At 37.2% G+C, this 24,697-nt stretch overlaps 1 protein-coding gene across 2 annotated transcripts in view; it reads right to left on the reverse strand.

The window, feature by feature from the left end:
• Nucleotides 1-24,697, reverse strand: part of LOC121731590 (ecdysone-inducible protein E75) — a 107,703-nt gene that overhangs the window by 44,824 nt on the left and 38,182 nt on the right. The window contains exon 1 of one of the 2 annotated variants that reach the window (XM_042121084.1): nt 2,400-2,525. The exons of the other annotated variant lie outside the window; for it this stretch is intronic. Coding sequence (XP_041977018.1) covers nt 2,400-2,499 — 100 coding nt within the window. The 5' untranslated portion in view covers nt 2,500-2,525. Of the gene's footprint in view, nt 1-2,399; nt 2,526-24,697 lie in introns of those variants that run through there. 2 annotated transcript variants of the gene reach the window in all.

Below are 24,697 nucleotides of genomic sequence, written 5' to 3' on the forward strand. Positions count from 1 at the left end.
CATCTATTACCTAATATTAGTAATTTCTTTCGGTCGTTGACGTGAGGTACCGAATGCATATGCAGGGTCGGAGTTAGTGCACAGTTAGGCGAGGGGCGCGGGGACGCGGGGCGAGGGGCAGGACGCCGCGTGACCTAATTCCGCGCGGGTTGAACGAACTGGAGGCCTTGATCGCAATACGCCGCCGCCCGCGCTCCCCGCTCGCTCGCCTCGCCAGCTATACGTCACCGCTCGCATTGTTTCACTATTTTTAGGGTTCCGTAGCCAAATGGCAAAAAACGGAACCCTAATAGATTCGTCATGTCTGTCTGTCCGTCCGTATGTCACAGCCACTTTTCTCCGAAACTATAAATGCTACACTATTGAAACTTGGTACGTAGATGTAGTCTGTAAACCGCATTAAGATTTTGATACAAAAATGGAAAAAATATATTTTTTTTTCATCTAACCCATGCGTGTGGTGTGGGGTATCTGTGGATAGGTCTTTAAAAATCATATTGAGGTTACTAGTATCATTTTTTTCTAACGTGCGAGAGATACTCTTCCAAAGTGGTAAAATGTGTGCCCGCCCAACCCAACCCAACCCAACCTTCAAAGTAGGGGCATGATAAGTTTAAAAAAATATGTGACGTACATTACTATAAAAACTGCCAACGAAAATTGGTTTGAACAAGATCTAGCAAGTAGTTTGTTTTTGTACGTCATAAATGGTAAACCTTAATTTAACTTTCATTGAATCAACTGAAATATAAAAATAAATCAAAAACCTTTTAATTTCATTAAAATAAACCATATTGCTGCTACGGAACCCTTCATGGGCGAGTCCAACTCGCACTTGGCCGATTTTTTATATTTATAATAATCCGCGCGTTTGTCTGAAGATACGTAGGTACCTATGTTTTTTATATTGGCCCGATTTTCTTCAAGATTTATTGTTATTTTTCTATATCAAGTAGCCTTTTTATAAACCTGGATATCTTATTTTAAGATAATATAAAATGTATGTTTTTTTAAATTAAGAATATTAGTTTCTTTATTTTAAAATGCGCTCTTAAAAAATGGGTTAGTCTCACTGAACTGCTATGAGAATTGGGCCAACAGAGCAGTTCAAAATGAACAAAGAGAAGGAGAACAAAAATAAGTAATCCTACTTATGCGAGTACGTGATTATAAAATATTTTATAAATACAATTTAGTTAATAAAAAAGGATTAAATTAAATTCATCATCATCATCGTCATTATCAGCCCCAATCAGATACTATTAATTTTAAACAGTGAGTTATTTAGTCGAGAGCGATTAGCGAGTCATGTATAAAATAATAGATGTAATAATTAAATATTATTGTACCAGTTGATATCTTGAACCATATGAGATTCACTCGCAAGATAGAAAGAGACAGTGGCATCTAGTTAGCGGAGTTGCGAAACGAGTGCTGTCGCTATTCGTGCGAACGACGGCTCGGCGAGCGAGAGCGGGACGACAGTACGTCTCAAGGCTCTCGCTAGATTATTATTAGAGTATCGGCGCTAGGTTATTCTGAGGCGACCTAGATAGCGCGCGGGGCCGTTGACCGCGGGCCCTCTGCGCGCGCGGCCTCCAAAATAAAATGGCATTCAGCGATGGGCTCACTTGCGAAACGCGCCCGCGGCTCGACCGTGATGCCGACACCGCAACACCGCAACGACACCTCTCTTTGCGAATAATGCAATCAGAACCGATTGACTAACTTGTTATGTGTTCGTAACACATGCATTTTACGCGCCATCGTGGTAAACTCCTAATGTAACAAAAAATATTCCCTACATTTAACTAAATTCGTTTGTTATAGTCACCTGCATTATTAGGCAACATAATACTCCTGTCCTAAATTGCATACAATAGTCGACGAAAGTATCTCATTTGAATTCCCCTCAAATACAAGGGAGCAGGTGCATTGTGCATGCACAGGTGGCTCCCCGTTGTTGATGTTTGACGTTAAACACGACCAAATGTTTGATGTATTAACATAATAGCCGCGAGCGGCGCGCGGCGGCGGCGATTAGCGAGCGACGTCAAATATAGCCGGGAAGGCCGAGGGCAACGAACTTTGCTTGACCCAGATATGCGGCCTACCCCGCGCGCCCGCGCACCCCCCCGCGCGGCCCCCCCGCGCCCCGCGCCGCCGGCCGACGTCTCGCGCCGGAGGAAAGTGAAAAGACAATTATAAACTATTCGCCGATAATCTATTTCTAATCGGGGGGCACGTAAGCTACTGCTACTCTATAAAATAAACAAATAAATCCGAGCTTAACTGACGGACGACACACGTGGTGCATCGTTATCGGCGAAAAAATTTCGCGCCAAACGGTGGTCGATCAGCTGATCGGTCCAGCCGGTGGAAGCGGTGGTGGGACTCACCTGCCAGCACTCTGCCCAGCAGCACGTCGGAGTCGCTGGGGGTCCGGGGCCGCTCGGGCAGCCGGGGGCACTCGGTCACAGTCATGTCGGGCAGTCGCATGGGCCGCGGCGGGGCGCGTGCGGTCGGCGGCGGCGGCGACGCGAATGGCGGCGCGGCCCGAGCGCGGCAGGGCGCCGCCGCACGACCTAGCGCCGACGGCCGCCCGCCCCTTAGGCTCCCCGTAGCCGATCAACTTGTGCACTATTTTAAGCCCCCGAAGGATGTATCGATAGGTGCCTATCCGTTTTCCGTTGTTATCATTTTCCCGACGTTACGAAAACGGACATGAAAACCACGAGTTGGCCTTTACCCGGATGCAAGATTTTTATTATTGAAGCGCGTTAGCAACAAACGTGCAATAATTATTTCAATACACTTCATGAATTAAAAGAGTCGCTATTTAATTTAAGTTAGAGAGTTAATTTAATATAGAGGTAAGTTAATTATTTTTAACAATATTAAAGTACATAATATTTTATTTATTTCAAATTAGTGATTTTTATACAGTGCATCTGAAAGCACGCACAAATGGTTCAGTATTTGTTATGTTTATACTGAAACGAGCGAAAGGATGAATATTTTATCAAAAAGATAAACATCTTAATATAACATTGATTAGGTCTGATATTAAAATAAATACTTTAGCACTCGAGTCCGGTCCAACCCACTGAACTGAAAACCTAAATCTAAAATTGACGAATCGGTGGGAGAGCACACGTTAATAGGCCAAGGCGACTAACTTAGTGCCGAGAGCCTGCCGTATCTCACATGTACACTCAAATAAAAAATCGGGACCGCTTTTGAACCATATTACCAAGGAATAGGACTGAAAAGTGGTAAGCGATATTTGTCCTCCACCGTACGTTTTCAAATTATGTGATATGAACCGATAAATAGAAATAAATAAAATAGTCCTAGTCTAGTCCTATCTGGGGCAGCGTACTCTGTGAGACTCGTAAGTATGAAACTCTATGTTTTTCCTAGTTCGTCATTCTGATAATACAAGGAAATTTTGTTCAGATATCGAAAATGCTATGCGTCATATAGGGAAATAAAAAACTTATTCGCCACGTTCAGTAAATTAATAATTTTTACCCATTAAAACAAAATTCAGACTTATAAATTCATGAAATATCTGAAATTAAACCCATATATTAAGCTTTGTTTGTTTCATGTTGAGGACTAGTTCATATAATATTATTTTTTTCATGCTAGATCAGATCACAGGTTAGAACACAATGAAATGAGAGGAGACGAAGTGAGATACAAAAATTCATAACGCTATTTATCATTGTTTTCATACATCACCAAGTCGCCGCCTTATTTTGTCTCGTTTTGTTTTAACTAAAAATATGTTTTCACCATCTATATAATGGTACTAGAATGGAATATACAACAAATTCTGTACATCCAATATAAAATAAATATGCCCCAAATACTATCACACTAACTTCGGATACATAAACTTGAACGTTTCAACTTCGCAGAACTTTACGGCCGTAGATATCGGGTCGGGTTTCATGCCACAGATACATATAAAGGCTTTGATTTTTAGGTCATAGTTCGGGTTAAGCTCGCACCAGGCAGCATCAGGTCGCGCTGACGTCATCGCAGGTCGTTGACCTCACCCCAACCCTCGCTCCATATTCATGCCGCAGTCATATACTTTCACTACATGTACAATTAAGTTTCTGGAAAATTCCCGAACGAAGACTTGTCGTGGAGTTTGGGAAATCTTGCGAGTTTGGTGTTGTTTTTTAATATCCGTTTTCTAACGCAAATGGAAAACTAACTTTGCCTATTAATAATTATTATGAATTATTATGGAGCTTTTCTAAATGTTGTTGGCTTAATGGTAAAAGTGTTATCTGCCTGACAAATTCATATAAATGGAAATCATAAAACAAAATACATATTTTATTTATTTTTATTATGTATATGTTCATATAATTTAATTAAAAAAACATAATATACTTCACATGTTTTTATCATTTTAATGGTTTCTAGAGGTAAGACATACCAGAAACAACCGTACCTGTACTATCTAGTATAATTCTGCGCCTGCGAAACTGCCATCAATCTTGGATCGTTAGTAAATAATTCATAGTCGTCAATTAATTCGCTAAGGCATAGACATAACGCGGGGTTTTTGACCCCACGTGGAAAGTGGACCATAATGACACACCACTTTCATTTTCGCGTAACTCTCACCGATGCGAGTCGAGATCGAAAGTGTACCACTTTTGGTGCGTGCGCGCATACCCCTACCACCGTACCACGCTCCCCAGCTGACTTTCCTACGTCGCTTTCTTCTGATACAACTCGTTCTTAATGAAACTCGCTGAATTTGCTTTCTAATTGCACTATAATAACCATTTGTAACAATTGCATTTGTTTATTTAGCACCATTCTACTGAATATGCGAAAGTTTGTGAGTCGTTTGTGACTATTTGAAGCGTAAATAACTGAAGGGTTTTAAATAATAATTGCTACACATGTGGTTTATAGCTAGGATTAGGAGATAGTCTACTCGTTTATTTTATTACAGGAATACTGGCGAGGAGCAACGCTTGTGAAAAATAGTTTATCATATTTTAAAACGATCAAACTTACAAGCATAATATACTTAATAATAATAATTGATCATAAAATGAAAACACACACAAGAAAAAAAAAATATAAATATTTTTATTTTTATTTTAGGAGACAGTAATCGTTTCACTTTTTTCAGCAATATTTAATATAATTGTGTGTGTATGTGCTGTGTGCAATAAAAAAAAAATCACATTATGATTATTTATATAATAAGCTTGTTAGTTTAATCGTTTTGAATGAAAAACTATTTTTCATAAGCTTTGCTCTTTGCCAGTAAGATTAAGTCAACCGTTATCACTTATCAGTTATCACCTAAGCATAATCTAATATTACCGCTTACTATTATAGTATGATCGTATTTAAATAAAGCCTATTAATGTAAGACAAAGCCCAGCCGTTTCCCGCTCATTATCACTTCGTATTACAAAATATATAACGAGGTCGACGACATTAATGCCGCCGTTATATTCTTTATCGATTTATTTGTTTTACGACGAATACAGATCATCATCATTATATCATCATCATCATTATCAGCGTCATTATGACAAAAAGTTATTCTAAAAAGTAGATCTAAGAAGTTGAAGTTGTTCAATTAAAAGTTTATTCTAAACTATAGTTCATAGTTTACATAGTTTACATATTGCAACAAGTGGTCGCTGGAGTATTTTCAAAAGCTTATGTAAGGGGAAGCCCCGTGGTGTTCAAAGAAACTTTATGATTAGGGTTTCGTACCCAAAGGGTAAAAACGGGACCTTATTACTAAGACTTCGATGTCTGTCCGTCTGTCTCCAGGTTGTATCTCAAGAAAGGCTATAGCTAGACTTCTGAAATTTTCACAGATAGTGTATATCTGTTGCCGCTATAATAACAAATACTAAAAACAAAATAAAATAAATATTTAAGGGGGCTCCCTGCATGCAACTAACGTGATTTTTTGCAATTTTTTGCTCGATATCAATAATGGCTATAGCTAGGCACTTGAATTTTTTACAGAATCCTTATTTATGTTTAAACTTTAATAATTGATAATCAAATTAAAATAAAATAAATATTTAAGGGCCCCCCTTAAATATTTATTTTATTTTAATTTGATCCCATACAAACATCACATTTTTTGGGCTATTTTTGGTCTCGGCACAGAACTCTTCGTGCGCGAGTCCGACTCGCACTTGGCCAATTTTTACTAACACAAATGATAAAACGATAGCAAGCAAATAGACTTTCTATGAATTTGCTTGTTACTAGGCACCTTGCCCAGCATAAACACTATCCTTTTCCAAACTTATGATATGGCACCACGGTTGAAAGTTAAATTTTCACATTCAAAAAGTTACACTATTAATATGGCCATGTCCATTATGTCTATGGTTACAGGATGACAATATCATCATCATCATCATCAACACCATGATGATGATGATGATATTGTCATCCTAATAAGAGTTGTGTTTGTTACTTCATTCTAGGTCGATGTGTCCGCAATAAACTAAATGGAATACACGTAACAAACGATGAAGTCTATTTCCACCGCTCGCTTTGTTAAGGATTCAGGGTCGCACAGTGAGCATCGTAAAAGTTTATTGTTGGACAGCCAGGCTACGTTTACGTAATTTACGACCGCGTAAATCAGTGCTTTTCAACCTGTGGGTCGCGAGTCGCGACACATGGGTCGCGAAGCTTTTGTAGGCCATCAGAGGTCGAAAGAACTATTTCAGTAAAAAAAACAATAAAGATTTCAAAAGTTTGATACAGTAAGCAGGACATTTTAAATAATAGGATTCATAAATATACATACTGTCGACCTTTAGGTGTTTTCTTCATATACTTTATATAAAAAGTAAAGGCCGAGAGGGTCTCGAAATATTTTTCATACCGGGAGTCGCATGATAAAAAGGTTGAAAAACACTGTTGTAAATAATCGCCTCGAGATTTATCGACCGTCAATAATTACATACGTCTCTACTTCTCGCTCTGAAATTTTTATTTGAGGCCGAAGCACAGATTAGTTGGACTATTTAGATTTGGGTTAAGTATGTTTACAGAATTCAGTTGGCTTTTAACACTTAAATCGTAAGCGGTACGGCATATTTTTGTGTTTGTCCTGTAGATTTTTTTTCATGAAATAAGGGAGACAATGAGAAAACGGGTCACCTGATGGAAAGGAAACATTTTTGGAAGTCGGTTAAAAATTTGAAACCGAAGATCTCCTATCATTTGCCATATTTGAAAATGTTTTTTTTTTCGATAAGGTTCGTACTCGATTATAGACGCTGGAATCAAATTGTAGAGTCGAGGTACTGCAGATAACTGTATTGTTATCCTGGCCAGATAAGAGTACGTGGGATAAATGTCGATCAATACTCAGCGTCTACGGGGAATACAAACATTAATTTTGCAAACATTTTCCTAAAATCACGAATTTTTTGCACTTTTGGAATATGTCCCTAAGGATCAAACAAGGGTTGGAAATCCTTACGAAACTTGTATACTTAAGTTATAAACATAATAAAAAACCGGCCAAGTGCGTGACGCGCAATATAGGGTTCCGTTCCCTACGAATAATAAAAACTAAGGAATCGTAACTCCCATATCATTACCGTTTTAAATTTGGTTCCTTTTGATCTGTCATGTAACGTCAGCCTACCGCTAAAGGTCACCTAAATATTGCAAATGTATTGAAATGTGTACCTTGGGTACACTTTTTTGACAAGTATTGTGGAGCATGTTTTTTGAGGGAATTACTTTTCCTTAGTTTTTATTATTCGTAGGTTATACCGCAAGTTTTTGAAAATTTGTGTATGGTCAATGAACATACATTTATAACGTGTTTTACACTACTAACAACATCATCTCAGTTACTTGAATTCGAACGAAACGTTCATTTACATTTCGCCGAATACATTTTTTTAGTTGATCGACTAATACTCAATAAATTATGAATTCGTCTTAGCCGTGATAGTTTTCCTTTTAAATTCAGCATATTTCCTACTCCCGGAATTTTTTTCACATTTCACGACACGACACGACAGACACTGGACTCTAACGATTTTTTCAACTTTAAAACTTAATATTTCACAAATGGATCCCTAAATGGGAAAATTACATGAATACTCATAATATTTTTAAAAAACCTATCCAACGACACCCCACATTCCACACGATGGGGTTGACGCAGAAAAAAATATCCCCGCTTGATGTGTAGAGCAGGTACCATAAAAATATTTTTTTATTATTTTATGTACCATTTTGGCGGCATCATTAATATGTGCAGTCATGCCAAATTACAGCTTTGTAGGTCCTATAATAGTCACTGAGCAAACCGCGGACCGACAGACGGACAGACAGACAGACAGACAGACAGACGGACAGACGGACGGACAGACTGAAACTATAATGGTTCCTTGTTGACTACGGAACCCTAAAAAGGTTATGTGTGTGTTATGCTAAGTTAGCATTTTAAAGCTTTAATCTTCTGTCAATATAAAGCTATAATTAACGTCGTAAAGTAGATTTAATTAGCAAAGCTCAGAAACAAGATATGATGCCTAGGCATTTGTATCAATTATACCGTGTGTCTACCCGAGTCCCGACACACTCCCAACTAAGACGGACGAGCTGGCAGGGCGCCACCAAAACGCTTATTTGCCTTGAAATTTATGCAATAATCATCCTTATGCGGTAAGCATAAGGTCCGGTAGGAGGTGAAATAAGTATGAATGACCTACAGTTGACGCGCAAACTGAAACAATCCGCCCGCTTTCACGCTGAATTGAAATGCACTGAAGCTGAAAATAAACTTTACACTTTGACGTGGGAGAGCCATGCTTCGGCACGAATACGCCGGCTCGACCGGAGAGATACCACGTCCTCACAGAAAACCGGCGTGAAACAGCGCTTCCGCTGTGTTTCGCCGAGTAAGTGAGTTTACCGGAGGCCCAATTCCCTACCCTTTTCCTTTCCCTACCCTCCCTTATTTCCTTCCGTACCCTTCCCTATTCCCTTCCGTACCCACCCCTATTCCCTTCCGTACCCTCCCCTATTCCCTTCCCTACCCTCCCCTATTATCCCTTAGAAGGCCGGCAACGCACCTGCAGCTCTTCTGATGCTGCGAGTGTCCATGGGCGACGGAAGTTGCTTACCATCAGGTGACCCGTTTGCTCGTTTGCCCCCTTATTTCATTAAAAAAAAAAACTAATTTTTACACTATAACGCAATTTCATTTCTTTATTTGACCTTCATTCAAGTTAATGTTCAGTATTTAACTATTAATTGTGTAAAACTTAAAGTATTTCCTATTAATTACTTATTCATGAAAAGTTTTCTCGTGTTTTTAAGACAAAGAAAACAATGGAAATGCATTTTTCAAAATAATTAAAACAAAAAGATATTTTTTATAATTATCAAATATTTCTCATTAGTCATTACCTAAATGCAAATACAACACAATTCCAAGTTAAAGCCACCCTTGGCTTTGCGAATGAGTAAATCAGATAAACTAACCATGTCGTTAGACGGGATCTAGGTTTCGAGAACGTAATTTTGTAGGTATGCATAAATGTATGTGTGTCAAAATGTATCGAGGCCAGCGGCGACGGCGCTTCACAATATTTTTTGTCTACACTCTAGTACACAGATGACTAATAGAGTGACTAAAATATTTTGACAAATCTTACGTGTTACTTACGCGCTTATCAGTGTAAAACTAGATAATGGCCGAATAACTCTCAAATTAAAACATTGCAGACCCGTGAGAATCGTTTGAACTTTTCCACGAAATACACGTGACAACAAACAACGTGTAAAGTCAAAGTCACTATCAGTGAACTTCTGTTTCAATGAATTATTTAAATAAAGTGACATTTTATTCAGTTATTTTACAACAATTGACTGAAAAAATACTCATGTTTTTTTACGAAGATAGCGTGCGCACATTTGTTACGGTATGAAGTATGGTAAACCTGAAGAGATGTTTCACTTAAAAAAATCATTCGTATTTTCTTTCAAAATTAGACAAGTAGACCATAGTAATATTGTGTATACATTTTGCAAAATAAGTGTACTTTTACATTAAAAACATATTGTATAATAGGTGTAGCTACCAGGGTGTCATTAATGTGTAAAAGTAAGAAGGTTGGCGGAGCAGCCTTGCGCCGTAAATAAATTGGCAATATCCTGGAGCGCGAGAAGCCGGGCTGGCGAAACCTTGCCGCGTGCAAACTCGGTCGACGACCCGACAAGGCCGGCCGCCGCTTTCTTTGTTCGCTTGTAGAGTGTCGCAACACCAACGGACACCACCCGCCAACCTCGAGCCCATCACCCGATAGCCCCAAGGAAAAGTCCATTTTGAGAAAAATATACGAGTGTCATATAGTTGGAGTTATAGGCAATATGTTAACACATCAGTTTGGCCCCAAAGGACACATTGATAAAAAATTGATACCACAGTTGAGTATTTATATTGTTAACTATAAAATATAAATGCAAGCTTGCTTAACCATCAGATTCCCCAAGGAAATATCTATTGAAAAACACTCAAAAGTCAAATGTGTCGTTGGCATAAATTCAGGCTGTTGAACGCACATTTGAATGCACAATTTTAATGTTTCAATTGTTACACTACTATTGGACAAATTAAACCCATCGAGCCCCATAAGCTCACCGGTGAGCGAGACACAATAGAATAACAATAGATTTCCAAGAATCCACAATCGAAGGATTAAGTAAAGGGAGCTTTTATATTGTAAACTCTATACTTTGTCAAATGTGGCTTTGTTTCCTCGTGATTTGTAACAACACATATTTTTAAATTTCTTAATTTGCTGTCAAAATTATCGAAAGTCATCCAAGTTCTCGCATTTCGTTCCCATATTTTTCGATCTGAATCTCTGAAATCTGAAATATGTGCAATATTGCACATACAGGAACTCCTTCGGCCCAATTTCGTTATAAACATTAATAACAATAGACCGCTTATGTACATCAGTTACATAAATATCAGCTAGTACGTTTGCGTCGGCGTTGCGTAACTTCTATTCAATCATTAACTACCGTCTGCCGGTTATATAAAGAGCAGTCTTACACTATATGTGTCAGTTTTTTGTTCCTCCTGTGTTACATAAACTATTTCAGCTGTTCCAGTACCCTACATACTAATCTAATTAATTTAACCATTCGTTTCAATCTCTTAAGTTGTTATTTTACAAACTCAACATTTCGTTAATCCTTTAAAGCCATAAAAGCTGATATAATAGGGTTCCGTTTAAGGGTACCGTAGTCAACCAAGTTGATTGATTACAGAGCCCTGAAACGGAACCCTAACCAGCTGATTTTTGTATATTGGTAGTTTTTATTTATTATGGTTATATTTATATTGTATAATTTAAGAGTAACATTAATCTGCAAATAGAACAAACCATCAAATCAAAATATAAAATCCTTACTATCTCTGTTGACTACCACTTTCAAGATTTTTTACAAATAAAAATATTGTTTGTCTTATCAAAATGAAGCTACTCACAAAAATTAGCTAGATAGTAATAAAAAAATTGTTCTAGGGCTCCCTGACAAGAAGCTTAAAGCTTATTATTTATCTTATATCTTTAAACGAGCAATCTATACTAATATTATAAATGCGAAAGTATCTCTGTCTGTCTGTCTGTCTGTCTCGCTTTCACGCCAAAACTACTGAACCGATTGTAATGAAATTTTGTACACAAATAGTCTAAAGCCTGAGAAGGACATAGGCTACTTTTTACTGGAAAAAGGGGTTGTAAGGGGGTGTTTATGCGTAAATTTGTTCAAAGTAAGTTAGTTCCAAAAACTGGAACAGATGGCGCCAAGAGCCGCCTAGATCGCGCTATCGCTTGCTCATATGTATTTCTATAAGAGGTGGTACCATCTTGAGTTAATATTTCGATTGTTATACATGTTATTAATAAACTCACGTACCAACATAGATATCAGAAACAACAGTCTACCAATAATAAATACTAAATAGTTTATGGGTATTGGGCAAAGCTAAAGTTGTGTAACGCTAAATAAGCTTTAGGTATAAAAAAGTTTAATTAAAAAAAAACATATTATGTGCACACTACACGGCTTTAAGGGTTACCAGGGTTTTAAAAAGCTTTTGACACCAATTTTATTGACACCGCGCGCTATAAACTGAAGTCCACGCGGACGAAGTCGCGGGCAACATCTAGTTCTTGTATATATATATTTGGAATCTCGGAATCGGCTCCAACGATTTTCATGAAATTTAGTTTAAAGGGGGTTTCGGGGGCCATAAATCGATCTAGCTAGGAATCATTTTTAGGAGATGTCATTTCCATCGGATACCGAACAAAGCTCGGTCAAACAGCTAGTATTAATTATTGTGGGATCAAAGTAAACTTTTTAAATAGAGCAAGTATATTATTATCACTGCATAGCTAATTAATTATGGTTAGAAACTAATTCATTATTATCAGCTTTTAAAATTTAAATTCTAATTAAAATATTAGAATAAAACTTAAATAGTTGAATACACTTTTGTATCAGCTGCTTCTGATATTTTATCATATCTATTATATCCTCGACAAAATACAATTTTTTCTCGGTATTTTGAATAGCATTGGGGCTGATATGATATGCAATAAAAACACATTAGCAGTGGAGCAGTTTCGCAGTACGTTATAAGAGCCATGGCCAAGTTGCAAAAAGCAGGCGCGTGCGCAGGTAAGTCGCTGACGCGCTCGCCTACGGGGGGCGCGGAGGGGCACTTTCACCTGACGAGGCTGCGCGGGCGTCGACCCCCGGTGCCCTACTCCGCTGACCTACTCCGGCCCGAACGAAACTACACTTTCGTTTTTTATCCGTCATTAGGTCCGAGGATGCATCTCACGGGGCCCGCGACCGTCTCTCGCCATGATCTATCCGGGGGCTCGGAGATAGCGGGGAGAGAGCGACGGCCCCTTGCGTAACGCCGAGAGTGAAAGTGCTGCACGCTGTCTCCATACTAACGAGCGCGAAACGGGCGCGCCGCACCTCCGCCGGAATCCACAACACTGGGTTAAAGTGTCACACCACTTTCTTGCGGGTTACATCATTGTCTTACCGGAGATGCTTCAACAGCTCTTCTTCAAAACGACATCAATCAATTGATTCGAAAATTAAAGTAAAAAAAAATACTCGGCTACTAAAAAAAACCTACGAATACAAAGCTTTTTTATAATATAACAAATTCTAGTAAGATTACATTTTGCATATATTATGTAAGTATCGAGAAGCAATTCAATTAACATTTAAAACCTAATTTTTGTAACCTTATTTTGTCATTCCTAGACTGTCGACACATACTAGTGGAACGTTAAGCTGGCTTTTGTCATGAAATGTTAAGCTTAAACCTTGATTACTTATTTTATCTCAATCATTTATGGTGTTTTTTTATTAACTTTTTTCCTAACTCAGTTTAGTTTTTTTTAAGAACAATACCTATACCCGTTCGTTTTATAAAAAACAAAACTATTCTGCTTATCCTGGCTATAGCAAATAAATCGAGTGACACCAAAGCAATTATATTAAATGTCGGTTCAACTGCTAACTAGGTTGAGCAGTTATTTGGTATTTTCGAAAGGGAGCCAACAGGAGTCGTGTCTAATAGATCCTTCACAAAACTGCAAACTTCTGACAAAATTCTTCGCATCGGCTTTTATTAGACAATGTGATAACTTGGATGTCATTAAATAATTATTAATTAATATTTTATAAATGAGCTAATTAAAATCGAAAATGAAGTTTTGCCACTTAAAGATTTACATCGACACCGAAAAATAATCACGTCCGGACGATGTTTCCTATATTTCATCATAATGCTTTTAAGTGGGACGTTGGCTCGTATATTCTGTTTATTTTACCCCAGTTTTTCTGCATTAGTTAGGTAAGCGTAAGTTTTAAATGAGAATGAATAACTTTTATCAAGTTCTAATGTAGAGCGAGGCCATCCGTGTACAACAATAAGCTCTTTTAGACCAATACACTCATTGGAATTGAAAGCTCAAGAGCGTTGTTAAATAAGCTTAATTGCGGCAAGAAATAATCCAATTAGGTTAAGCTAATCTGGCCATTGGATATGTGGGGTAAGTGTCTGTGAAAGATTGCAATGTTTATAGCAATGGTATTGTACAAGAGGCTCGGTAGTAAACGAATACTCTTAGAGTCTGGATATCTCGATGTATTTGATTCAAGAGGAACATTCCAGGCTCTCGGCTGAGGCTATTGTGCCACGGGAACAATATGCAACCTGTGCACAATCGAAATATGTATTGGAATGACGCTGACAAGTCAATCAGCGATTTCCGCTGGCATTCGTGCGCTCGGGCCGAGCTGGCGCGACCTCGGCGCGCGGGGCAACGCTCGCTGACTAGGCCGAACGTATTACAAAGTCCAAGTCGACCGCTCCCTGCCTCTGAGATCCTAGTACCTCTTACTGAGCCGATATCTAAAGCCTGCTAACTCATACCATCAAGGTGAAGCCGAGCTTTGCGATACAGTGCCGGGGGCCGCTTACCCGCGCGCCGTAGCATTGACAGCTGCTGCCTCAATGCGAAACTTTCAATGCAAAATGCAAAGTGATCGCGCTAAATTCCTTTGTATTTATGGTTGGATTTGTTCCAATGAGAGCAAACGACTTCGGTTACTATATAATTTTTTAAACTTTCTGATAAGTAACGAGAATTTAGGATTATTAACATACGCGGTTCGACCGATGATCGAGTTTTTGATCCAATGATAATTAACTTTAATTACGCATTAAAGCCTTATTAGGTATTTGTTTTCGTGTGATAGCTATAATGGGTACGCGGTTCGTCATTTGCGGTAACCTTAGTCACCACAATACACTTTTCATTGGACACACTGGGTTTCCCATATTTTATTAATAAACACTAGGTTCATTACGCAAAATAAATAATCTGATTTTTTTTTTTTTTTTTTTTTTTTTATTATAAAATTGGGGCCGTCTATAGACTGTTCGTCCATATCCTTTTTTTGTTATTTTATTATTTAGATTTTTCTAGAAAAAAAAATCTAAAAAAAAAAATAATCTGAAATTCCGAGAATAGCTTATTACTGAACAAAGCATGTCCTTATTTAGTATTATGCCATCGAGTTATCCCTGTCAGTCACATTGCATTATTATTCAATGGACATAATATTTAAGATGTTATTAGGTAAGACTAAATTTCATAGAATAATGATAAATGACGTTTTTTCTGAACGCGAAAAAATTGTAGCGAGATTTTTTCTGTATGATTATTCTGTTAGACATATTTCCGTATTTAAACATAGCATGAACCGATTGATGATTTTGTTAACTTTTAAGTAGTAACAAAATAAAAAGTTAACTTCTGAGTTTTGCCAGCATTAGAATGCGAATTTGCGCGCGGCTCACGTTCGCAAGATAAGTCAGTCAGGGTCGGCGCGGTGCCGACGGCCGGCCGTGCACCCGCCTTGCGACACCCGCCCCGCGCCTCGTCTCACCCCCCCCTCGCCTCGCCTCGCCCCCGGCCCCCCGCGCTCCGTCCCGCACCGCCCGGTGCAGAGCTGCAGCCAGCCATGGGCAAAACTGCACCAACCTCCAGAATCCATTAACTATGTACCCTTCACCTGCTGTCCCTATGATTAGACTTCTACGAAACGTAATCAAAAGATCGGCTACAACCTTAATTTTTGATGTTCGAGCTAATTTAAAATTGACTAACGAGCGACGACTACACTAAAAATAATAAATGTTAACAGAAAATATACTTAAATAAACAAATGAACAAGTATAATAAATAAATATATTGTACACAAAACTCCCTATTATAATTATTTCCATTAAATAATCTACAAAAAAGAACGATAACAACTCCAACTTTTGTAAAACTCTTTAAAAGAGGAATTATTTTCGTAGGCGCGTAGCCGCGTAGCTTCGTAGAGGCTTCGTAGCGCGTCGTAGACGCTATCATATAAGAGAGACAAAATCGCTACAAAAATTTCCACCAACACAAAGAACTTTGTTTTTCCCAGACCGAGTTTTATTTATTGATTTTATGTCAGAACGTAACCGTTACTACCTTGAGTTACTCAGTATGAATAATATATAGATTAGCATCGACCATAGAAACATGGAAGCGTAATATAGTCTTTGTTGTAAAGTCTTTATAGGGCCTTCTATCGAGAATATAATACATAAATCAATCGCAACATAAACGAGCAAAAATAAGTTTTTATATATTTTAACAATAATAAATTAATAATATTTTAACAATAATATTGTTACTAATCATAATTATTTTGCTTCATCCTTACTTAAAATTAATTATAAATGTGAAAACATGGATGTTTGTTACGCTTTCACGCAAAAAACTACTTGACGAATCATCGTGAAACTTTGTACACATACTCTTGGAGGTATCAGAAGTAACATAGGATACTTTTTATTTACAAAAGAATATTTTTTACGACGAATAATAAAAAAAATTGACATGAACGTGGACGAAGTCGCGGGCAACAGCCATTATATAATAATGACTTTATTTCTCACTTGAGAGCATTCGAAAAAGGTTTTAAATAATGTGCGTATTTGAATTTAATTCGTTCTTTTACTACTGGCTGCGCTATACACTTGGCAACTTGGTTTGGCGCCAATTCTAAAACTTTCTATTGTAGTCAATTGACTGTGAGCCGATAAACCGAAATGAATTAATTGTAAGCTGATAAACTAATGGAGTAACAAATTGTAACCTTTGTTTATTAACGTGTTTCAGCGGTCACGTTAACGCGTCATTATTTTCATTAACGAGTATTTTAGACGTTTTTTATAGTTTTATTTTTTCTTTTACAGTTTAAGAAATAGGTGTTTTTTTTTACAGTTTTAGATGTAGATGTTTACTACGTATTGCTTGCAACTTTGTTAAGAGGGCTACTAACGCAAAAAATCAAACATCGTCCTTCTCTCTTCACACTCACACCCGTCTTTCATGTGCCAGGTGAAAAAGAACGACGCGGATTCATCGCCAAATTAGTTTTTTCTCAATAACTCGATAAATATTATTCAACATTTTTAAAATCCGCCAGGTCAGTGTCTCAATGATAGAATTTTATACAATGTGTTAAAATATTAACTTAGTTTAATACACGGTTATAGCAATATATAAAAAATTCGTGAAAATTAGATGCAGCTTTGTGATTTTTTTCTATAAAGAAAATTTTATGATATCGTGTTTTCGCTAGACCTAGAACCTCGGAAACATAATGTAGTATCTATGTTTAGAAAATAAAACAATTCGGGGCTTATTTTCAAGTATAACAATGAATTATAAAATCGACAATTTAGGGTTAGTCGCCCCCTTAAGTTGAATATGTTTATCGTGGTCCAACCGTACATTTGTCAGACATACTCTCGTGTCCTTTCCCGAAACTGGAAACAAGAAACAAACACATCTCCGTGTTAAATTCATCATAAATATACAGGGTGTAACAAAAATAAGTGATAATACTTTAGGGTGTGTACGTGTTCCTTGTAAAGAGTTCACTGTAAAAGTAGCAGCTCTGAAAGACGACAAAAATTTTTCACTTTTGTATGGGCAAGGGCCCGAGCGTCACGAGTTTCCCCATGCAAAAGTAAAAAAAAAATTTGGTCTTTCAGCGCTGCTACTTTCACAGTGAACTCTCTACAAGGAACACGTACACACCCTAAAGTATTATCACTCATTTTTGTTACACTCTGTATATTCAGTGCTTTAAATGTAAGGACGAACATTTTCAAATTTTTAATGTCATTATAATATGGAGTTCAACACCAGTTTCGACGACCTCTGTGGCTCAGTGGTGAGCGCGTCGGTAGCTCAAGCCGGGGGTCGCGGGTTCGAATCCCGCCGACGGAACAAAAAAGTTTTCAATGTTCCCGGGTCTGGATGTGTATTAAATATGTGTATGGTATAATAAAAATCTTAAATATATGTATAGTATAAAAGTATTAAATATATTTCCGTTGTCTGGTACCTGTAACACAAGTCCTTTAGGTACTTAGCACGGGGCCAGACTGGCGTGGTGTGAATCGTCCATAGATATTATTATATTATTATTATATAGTTTTGGCGGCAACATGTCTTCATAAGTATTAAGCTACTTTTCAATAAGTCCTTATAATGAATTCTTTGAGTGAATCATACTTTAACCACATTTATAACATCCTTATAAGTTTTACCACAGGATAGAACCCGCAACATTCGAGTACCGTCAACATCTGATTCATATTTTGAAATCCTGCTAATTGCTATGGAATCAAATTTTCACATATTTATACCACCTCTAGATGACGCGGGCAACTCTGTTGCGCCAAAATTCGTTTATTGCCCGGCAACCGTACATTTTCCTGGGTCTCAAAGTATACCCATAAAAATTTCAGCAAAATGTGAAGAGGTAACAGACAGACAGACACGCTTTCGTATTTATTAGTATGGATATATATGATACAGTAGGGTGCGGGTGGCTCAGGGAGGGACCTACTTGGAGTTCGTCGACCGCGGTATATTTAGCCCGGCTCTCCCGTCGTTCATATATTTTTCAATTCTTCGTTATCGCGATGCACACACATAATTGAAGACGTAAGTGGGTGAAGTGGGAAATTAATAATTTGAAAATTGACGTTTTTTCCATAAATGGAAGCTTTAGGCCAGGGAAATTATTTGAAATCTTTTTATAGATTCTAGTTATAGCTAAATGATTAAGTTAGTTAGAAGGTTTGTTCAAATTATGAAGGAAAAAATGAGTAAAGTAAAAAAAATGAGAAAAAATTAGTGATTGCTCGTATGTTATAAAATGTTAGTTACCTACTTTATTCACTCATACCTTCTATTGCATTTCACAATAATCTCCCAAACAATGATCTCGGATTCGAAAATTGGCGGTAACTAGGCCAAGAATTCTCGACACCATTTCCAAATTGACGGTTGTGTGTTACATCTTAAATTAGTCGGCACTCTTCGACGACTTCAGTTTGCTTACCCACATTGTACGCCGCGGCAACCGCTACTAAGAAATATTTACCTGAAACAAAAGATAGAATTACATTAATTAAATGCAATTACCATAGTATATTATGTTCACGGACTATACGCTACGGCTTGCTGAAATAATATTGTAGTAAGTCTAATCTACCTTGTTCTTGTACGGTATTTTTTAAGACTACGATGAAATAAAAATTATTCTTTGTTTCATATTTCAATCATAAATAATTGGCTATCCCTCTGATACCCATCTAATTTAAATAACAGGTTATAAAAATATTGCTAAGATAATGTTTAAAAGTCTTAAATTAGTTTTTGAAAAGTTACATTTCTTAAGATCTTATTTGATCGTCTACCTTATAAAGATTTATCATTTTATCTACATAATATAAATACTCAGGCTGGAGGCATTGAAAAAATAATATACAATATCAATATTCTAGTCTTAAACACTGTGCTAGCGCTGTACTGACGAAGTCAGCGTATTTGCCTAATTGATCAAATATATGTAGTTCAGGCCGACGCTCTAACGCACAATGAATCATATTGCCATCGGTGCAGAGCTTAAAATTGTGTAATGCGAAGTGGCACTGGTGTCGTTACGTTGTCATCGTCCTAATTTTGCAGTGTCCTCGTTTTTGAGGTCAGCCTGTATCGGAGCAACGAACTCGTGCCCTTATCGCGGGGCGGGAGGGGAGGGGCGGAGGATATGGCGCGCGGTTAAAAGTTTCTTACCATGAGCGCTTAGTATGACTATTCTACGATAGATGGCGCTTTCGCAATTTTCAACTTTATTCAATTATTTTGTTTTATTTCTGTCACAATGTTTGTTCAACAGTCCCAGTAATAGTACAATAAAATTCTAAAATGGTCTTTGCTAAGTTTTTTAAGAATGTTACATTTTTAAGAATAAGAATAAGAAACGTTTATTTTACACATCACACAACACAATATTTAACGGACGAAAGAACAAGGAGTTAGTTGTTATCTAAATTTAAATTTTTAAAAACGTAGGTATCTAAAGTTTATTGTGCGAGTTTAATGTCCAATTTTGAATCAAATACTAGTTACATGTCACATTATAGCTAACCTCTACATTAAATTACTTTTTATAAATTACATTTTTCAAAATAAAATTTTAAACTTAAATGAATTATGTACCTAAAAATTATAAAACAATCCATAAATATCCCTACTTTCTCTACAAATCAGCTTTCAATTAAGCACTTGACACAATACGATTGACAAGTGACATAAGCCACCCTCAACAATAGGTTTATCAGTTGGCGAGCAGTGAGCGGGCGGACGAGCGGGCTGGCGAGCGGGCGGGCGAGCGCGCACACGTACGCGGCGCGCGGGTGAACGAACCTCAACCGGGGCAGCCTTGCTCTGTCCTCCGCGCCCTATTTCTGTCGCCTCGCTCTCCCCTCCGCCCTCCCAACCCTCTTTAAATTACCTCCAGAAAATGCACTCACCTTTTGTGCTTACGAAAATTTAAAACAAAAAATGAAAAGCCAGCCAATTTGTTTTTGTTTGTATAAGAAAAATAAACAAGAAAAGGGATTTTTCCTCCCAATAATTTGTTTAGGTATTTCTCTGAAACAATCATTGTTACTGAGGCTTGTTAATCACGATGCTTTTGTTTTCGTCTAAGCGTAACGTAATAGTTAAATGTTACTAACCGATAAAGTTGTTTGGACAAAACAACCTTTACGAAATAAACAAAGTTTTAACATAAAAACAACTCGATTTGACAATTGACTTAAGTATCAAGAAAACTATTAATAAGGATTATTTTTCGTAGTTGGTTGTATAAAATGATAATATGAGAGTTAGCCGAATCCGCAGTTAATCATTTAATGATAAATGTTAACGTGCTAATTATGATTAAATGTGAATAATGATAGATACGAATAATGATAGAGATGAGATGAGGCGATGGCCATGTGGTATAGAGGCTGGACATTATCTCGAAACGGAAGGTCGGCAAATAACAGCCAGTCAATAACTTCAAGGCATTGCATTGGCGTTTAAAAGCAAACTGTTATTTAAAAATCAATAAGTTTTTCAGACATTACTCTACCTGTATGCGATTGATATTGAAAGTAAAGTTTGATAATTAATTCCCCTCTCATTCATGGGCGTACCCAAAAAAAAAAAAGTAGGGACAGGGGAGGGTTACCTACTCTGCGCAAAATTAAGTGTTGGAAACAAAATATATTTTCAGTCAGATTAATAAAAGTTAATTTTAATGATTTTTTGTTTCAATATATTACACCGATCATCTTCTCGAAACAGGTATGCTGTCGTCGTCGTCGTCCCTAGCTAAAATCCTGGGTACGCCCATGCTCACCATGCATGCCATGATTTTGATTTTTATTTTGACTTAACAGAAAATCACTACAAATATTATGTACAGCTTTTCTTTTCGTTCCGTTACGTGTTGTACAAGCTTATTTTACTAATTACTAATTATAATATTACTAAATAAATGTGAAATCAAATTTTAAGATCAAATTATTACATTTCTTTGATTCACGTGTAGTGTGCGCTTCTTTTAAAAAGGACACACTTATTCAAAACTATTGACCTGAAAAGTGTGACTTAACGAAAGCTATTACAAATTCGTCGTAATAGTTAAAATATGTAAATACAGACGAACCTATTGTTACTATTCACCGTTCAGGGCTAAAAGTTAAAATTTTAAAATTCATTATTATGGGCTCGCTTCACAAACAACATGAAGCGCTTAATTTTAATGAAAATAATATGTTAATATGATGTTTTCGACCTCTTTTCACTGAAGTGGGATATCGGGAGGAAACTTGTTGACTGTTTGTAGAGGGTGAACTTCGGTTATTACTTTCTTTGTCAAAGTTTTATGTCTTAACAAAAATTTTCCTTAAAAAGGCTCTTTCATTTTATTTCTCATAAAATATTAATTAAAAATATGAATGTAGACTTCATGCTAGAAGTTTAAAGATTTATTATGATGAGAATACTGGCAGCGATCGTATATCAAACGTGCGTAGACCATAAATTGACGGCGCATAGCTAAACATTGACTTTTATTAGTTTCATTGATTTGCAAAGGTTCGCGAGTTCCCGCGCCCTCATGAATTATTGCGAGCCGGAGCAGAGCCTAAATACTTTCTAACGTATGCTAATATACTCGTAACTGCCTATATTATTACTATTGAATAATACGTTTGATTGTAATCGAGTGTCGTCAATGCACGACACGTCTGCGTATGTAACGCGACGTACACGTAGCCGCCTGTGTGTGTGTGTGTGAGCGATGCTATAACGACCGCGGAGTGACGCTCCGCGCCCGCGCCTGTTGCGTCAACTTTTACTCGCACTTTCTCATGCGCTTGCGCAACCATCTCCGGCGCAATACTGGTTCGCCGCTCGCTGCGGTGACAGCATTTCCCCGACAGCTCCGGTACGGAGCCCCCGGTGATGTCACGGACTAGTCTTCGAAGCTTTATTATACTGTCGCATATAATGACCACAATACTACTAGGTCTCCTACTATATAGTATGATGTGATGCTTAGACTTACGTAAGCTCTAAAAAGTTTTTAATGGCGGAATACGTTTCGAGCGAAACGTTTCTATCGTAAAAAGATGATTACGGCTTTTATTATCGTAGTACGAGATAATTTGTGAGTAATAGTAGCATTTCAATGAAAGCTAGTGGCTGTAACGGGACGGGCGAGGGGCGGCGCGGGGCGCGGCGGGGGGCGGGGGCTGCGCAGGTGCGGGGCGCCGAGGTACGTGCCCCAGTTCCGCGCGGGTGCATGAACTCTAATGAGGTAAGGCCACCGACCGCCGCCGCCTTCACTCGAAACTAAACCTTATCACGATAGAACATACTTTGAAATCGCCTGCAGCGCCGCTGACCAGTATATCGTCACCGAATAGCTATTGATATCTCAGGAGTTGGGCGTGTAAGGCTGAATCCGCTGCGACCTTCACAATTTCTGACATCGTGAAACACGACTTTATCGTTGCCTCACTATATTAGCCCAATTAAAATCAATTGTTTTTGTAATAAAGTCCTCCAGATATGCAAGCACATTAAGAGGCTGATAATGATCATTCCAGTGTGTACAATGTACATCATACAAAATAGGTGAAATAATGACGAGAAAAGAAATAAAAGTAAACAGTATCAATAACAATCAAAACATTCCATTAAACACGTACGCAAAAATTTGCTATTGTGTTACGAGAATTTACATTAACAAAAGTGGAGCTTAATTCGAAATCAAATATTTAAATTAATTCGTTATTTATTGAGTGCGATTTAAAATTATATAACGCTTGAAATTCATTCAAGAATGTTTATTTATAACGAACCCTGACCCAAATCATTAAATACGCAAAAACAAAAGTAACATGTTCTAAATAATTAAAAAGATTAGGGATAAAATGTAGGAGCTTGTTAATTGCACGTGACGGTATTTATTACTTTAAAAACATTTTCATTTAAATAATATGTTTTTAATGTTATCTACTAAAAAACTTTAATGAAATAGACAAAACATTTTGCGTTTATTGGTAAAAAATAAATCTGTTTTGTAATGTTACTAAAAAAACTTTAATGTAATAGACAAATATGTTAGTAAATTGGTAAGGCAGACAAATTACTACACCAGCTGAAAAACGTATTTACGTAAAATCTTTTCACCATATTTCTGGCCGCTTGTAAAGCAAGCTCTATTAACGAAGCTAAATTTTACTTGCAATGAAACAAAAGAAGCTGCACTGTAAGCGAAACAACAAGACCGAGGTAGCTAAAGAACCAAAATAATATATTCAGTTTCTAAATTAGAAATTCGTATATTTACCTACTTATATATATACATATTTAATATTTCTGCGGGGCTAAAATGGTCACATTTAGCAATTCCTTTCAATCAATTCAGCAAATGAATTGTCAAAACTGTCAAACTGACAAATGTCAAATTACTACGAATTACTAGACATAAATTGCAAGCAGAATTGCATATTGCGATTTAAAAAAAAATCATATCATGATTCATATTATGATTCTCCAAAGAGACCATTTTAACCCCGCTGTTCTTTTCCAGAGAATAGAGCAGATGAAAATGTTTTTAAAGTAATAAAGACCAGTCTATTAGAAGCGATAAATATGTTGGTACAATCTTAAGAAATCGACGATGATAGATTGGCGTAATTTGAATTCGACCAGGAGGTGATTACTCGACTGTCAATATAAGATTCAATACAACTAAAAATATACGAATCTAAAAGAAACATCATAATAAGATATTAAACTATATTATGAAATCTAGCAAAGACGTTTTACGTATTTACGTGGTAAATACATAAAGTAAGTAAATATTCTTATAAGTTATAAATAACGTGCTCTGTGTCGTATTTGTCAATAAAATCAAAATGGCTGCCAATCTTAAACTGTAACGTCTTTAAATAGACGAGATGAGCATTGAGCACGTCCACCGTATGAAAGTGAAGCTGTCCCGACTCCGGCCCATTCAGATGAAATAAGACAGAAGACAAGTGCGTCGTTATATCATTTAGCCGGCTAGACTTCATATGAGGAAACCTGAAGAGTTACTCCATATCCAGGATCATCCT

This window comes from Aricia agestis, chromosome 11, assembly GCF_905147365.1.
Source record: "Aricia agestis chromosome 11, ilAriAges1.1, whole genome shotgun sequence".
NCBI classification, from domain to species: Eukaryota; Metazoa; Arthropoda; class Insecta; order Lepidoptera; family Lycaenidae; genus Aricia; species Aricia agestis.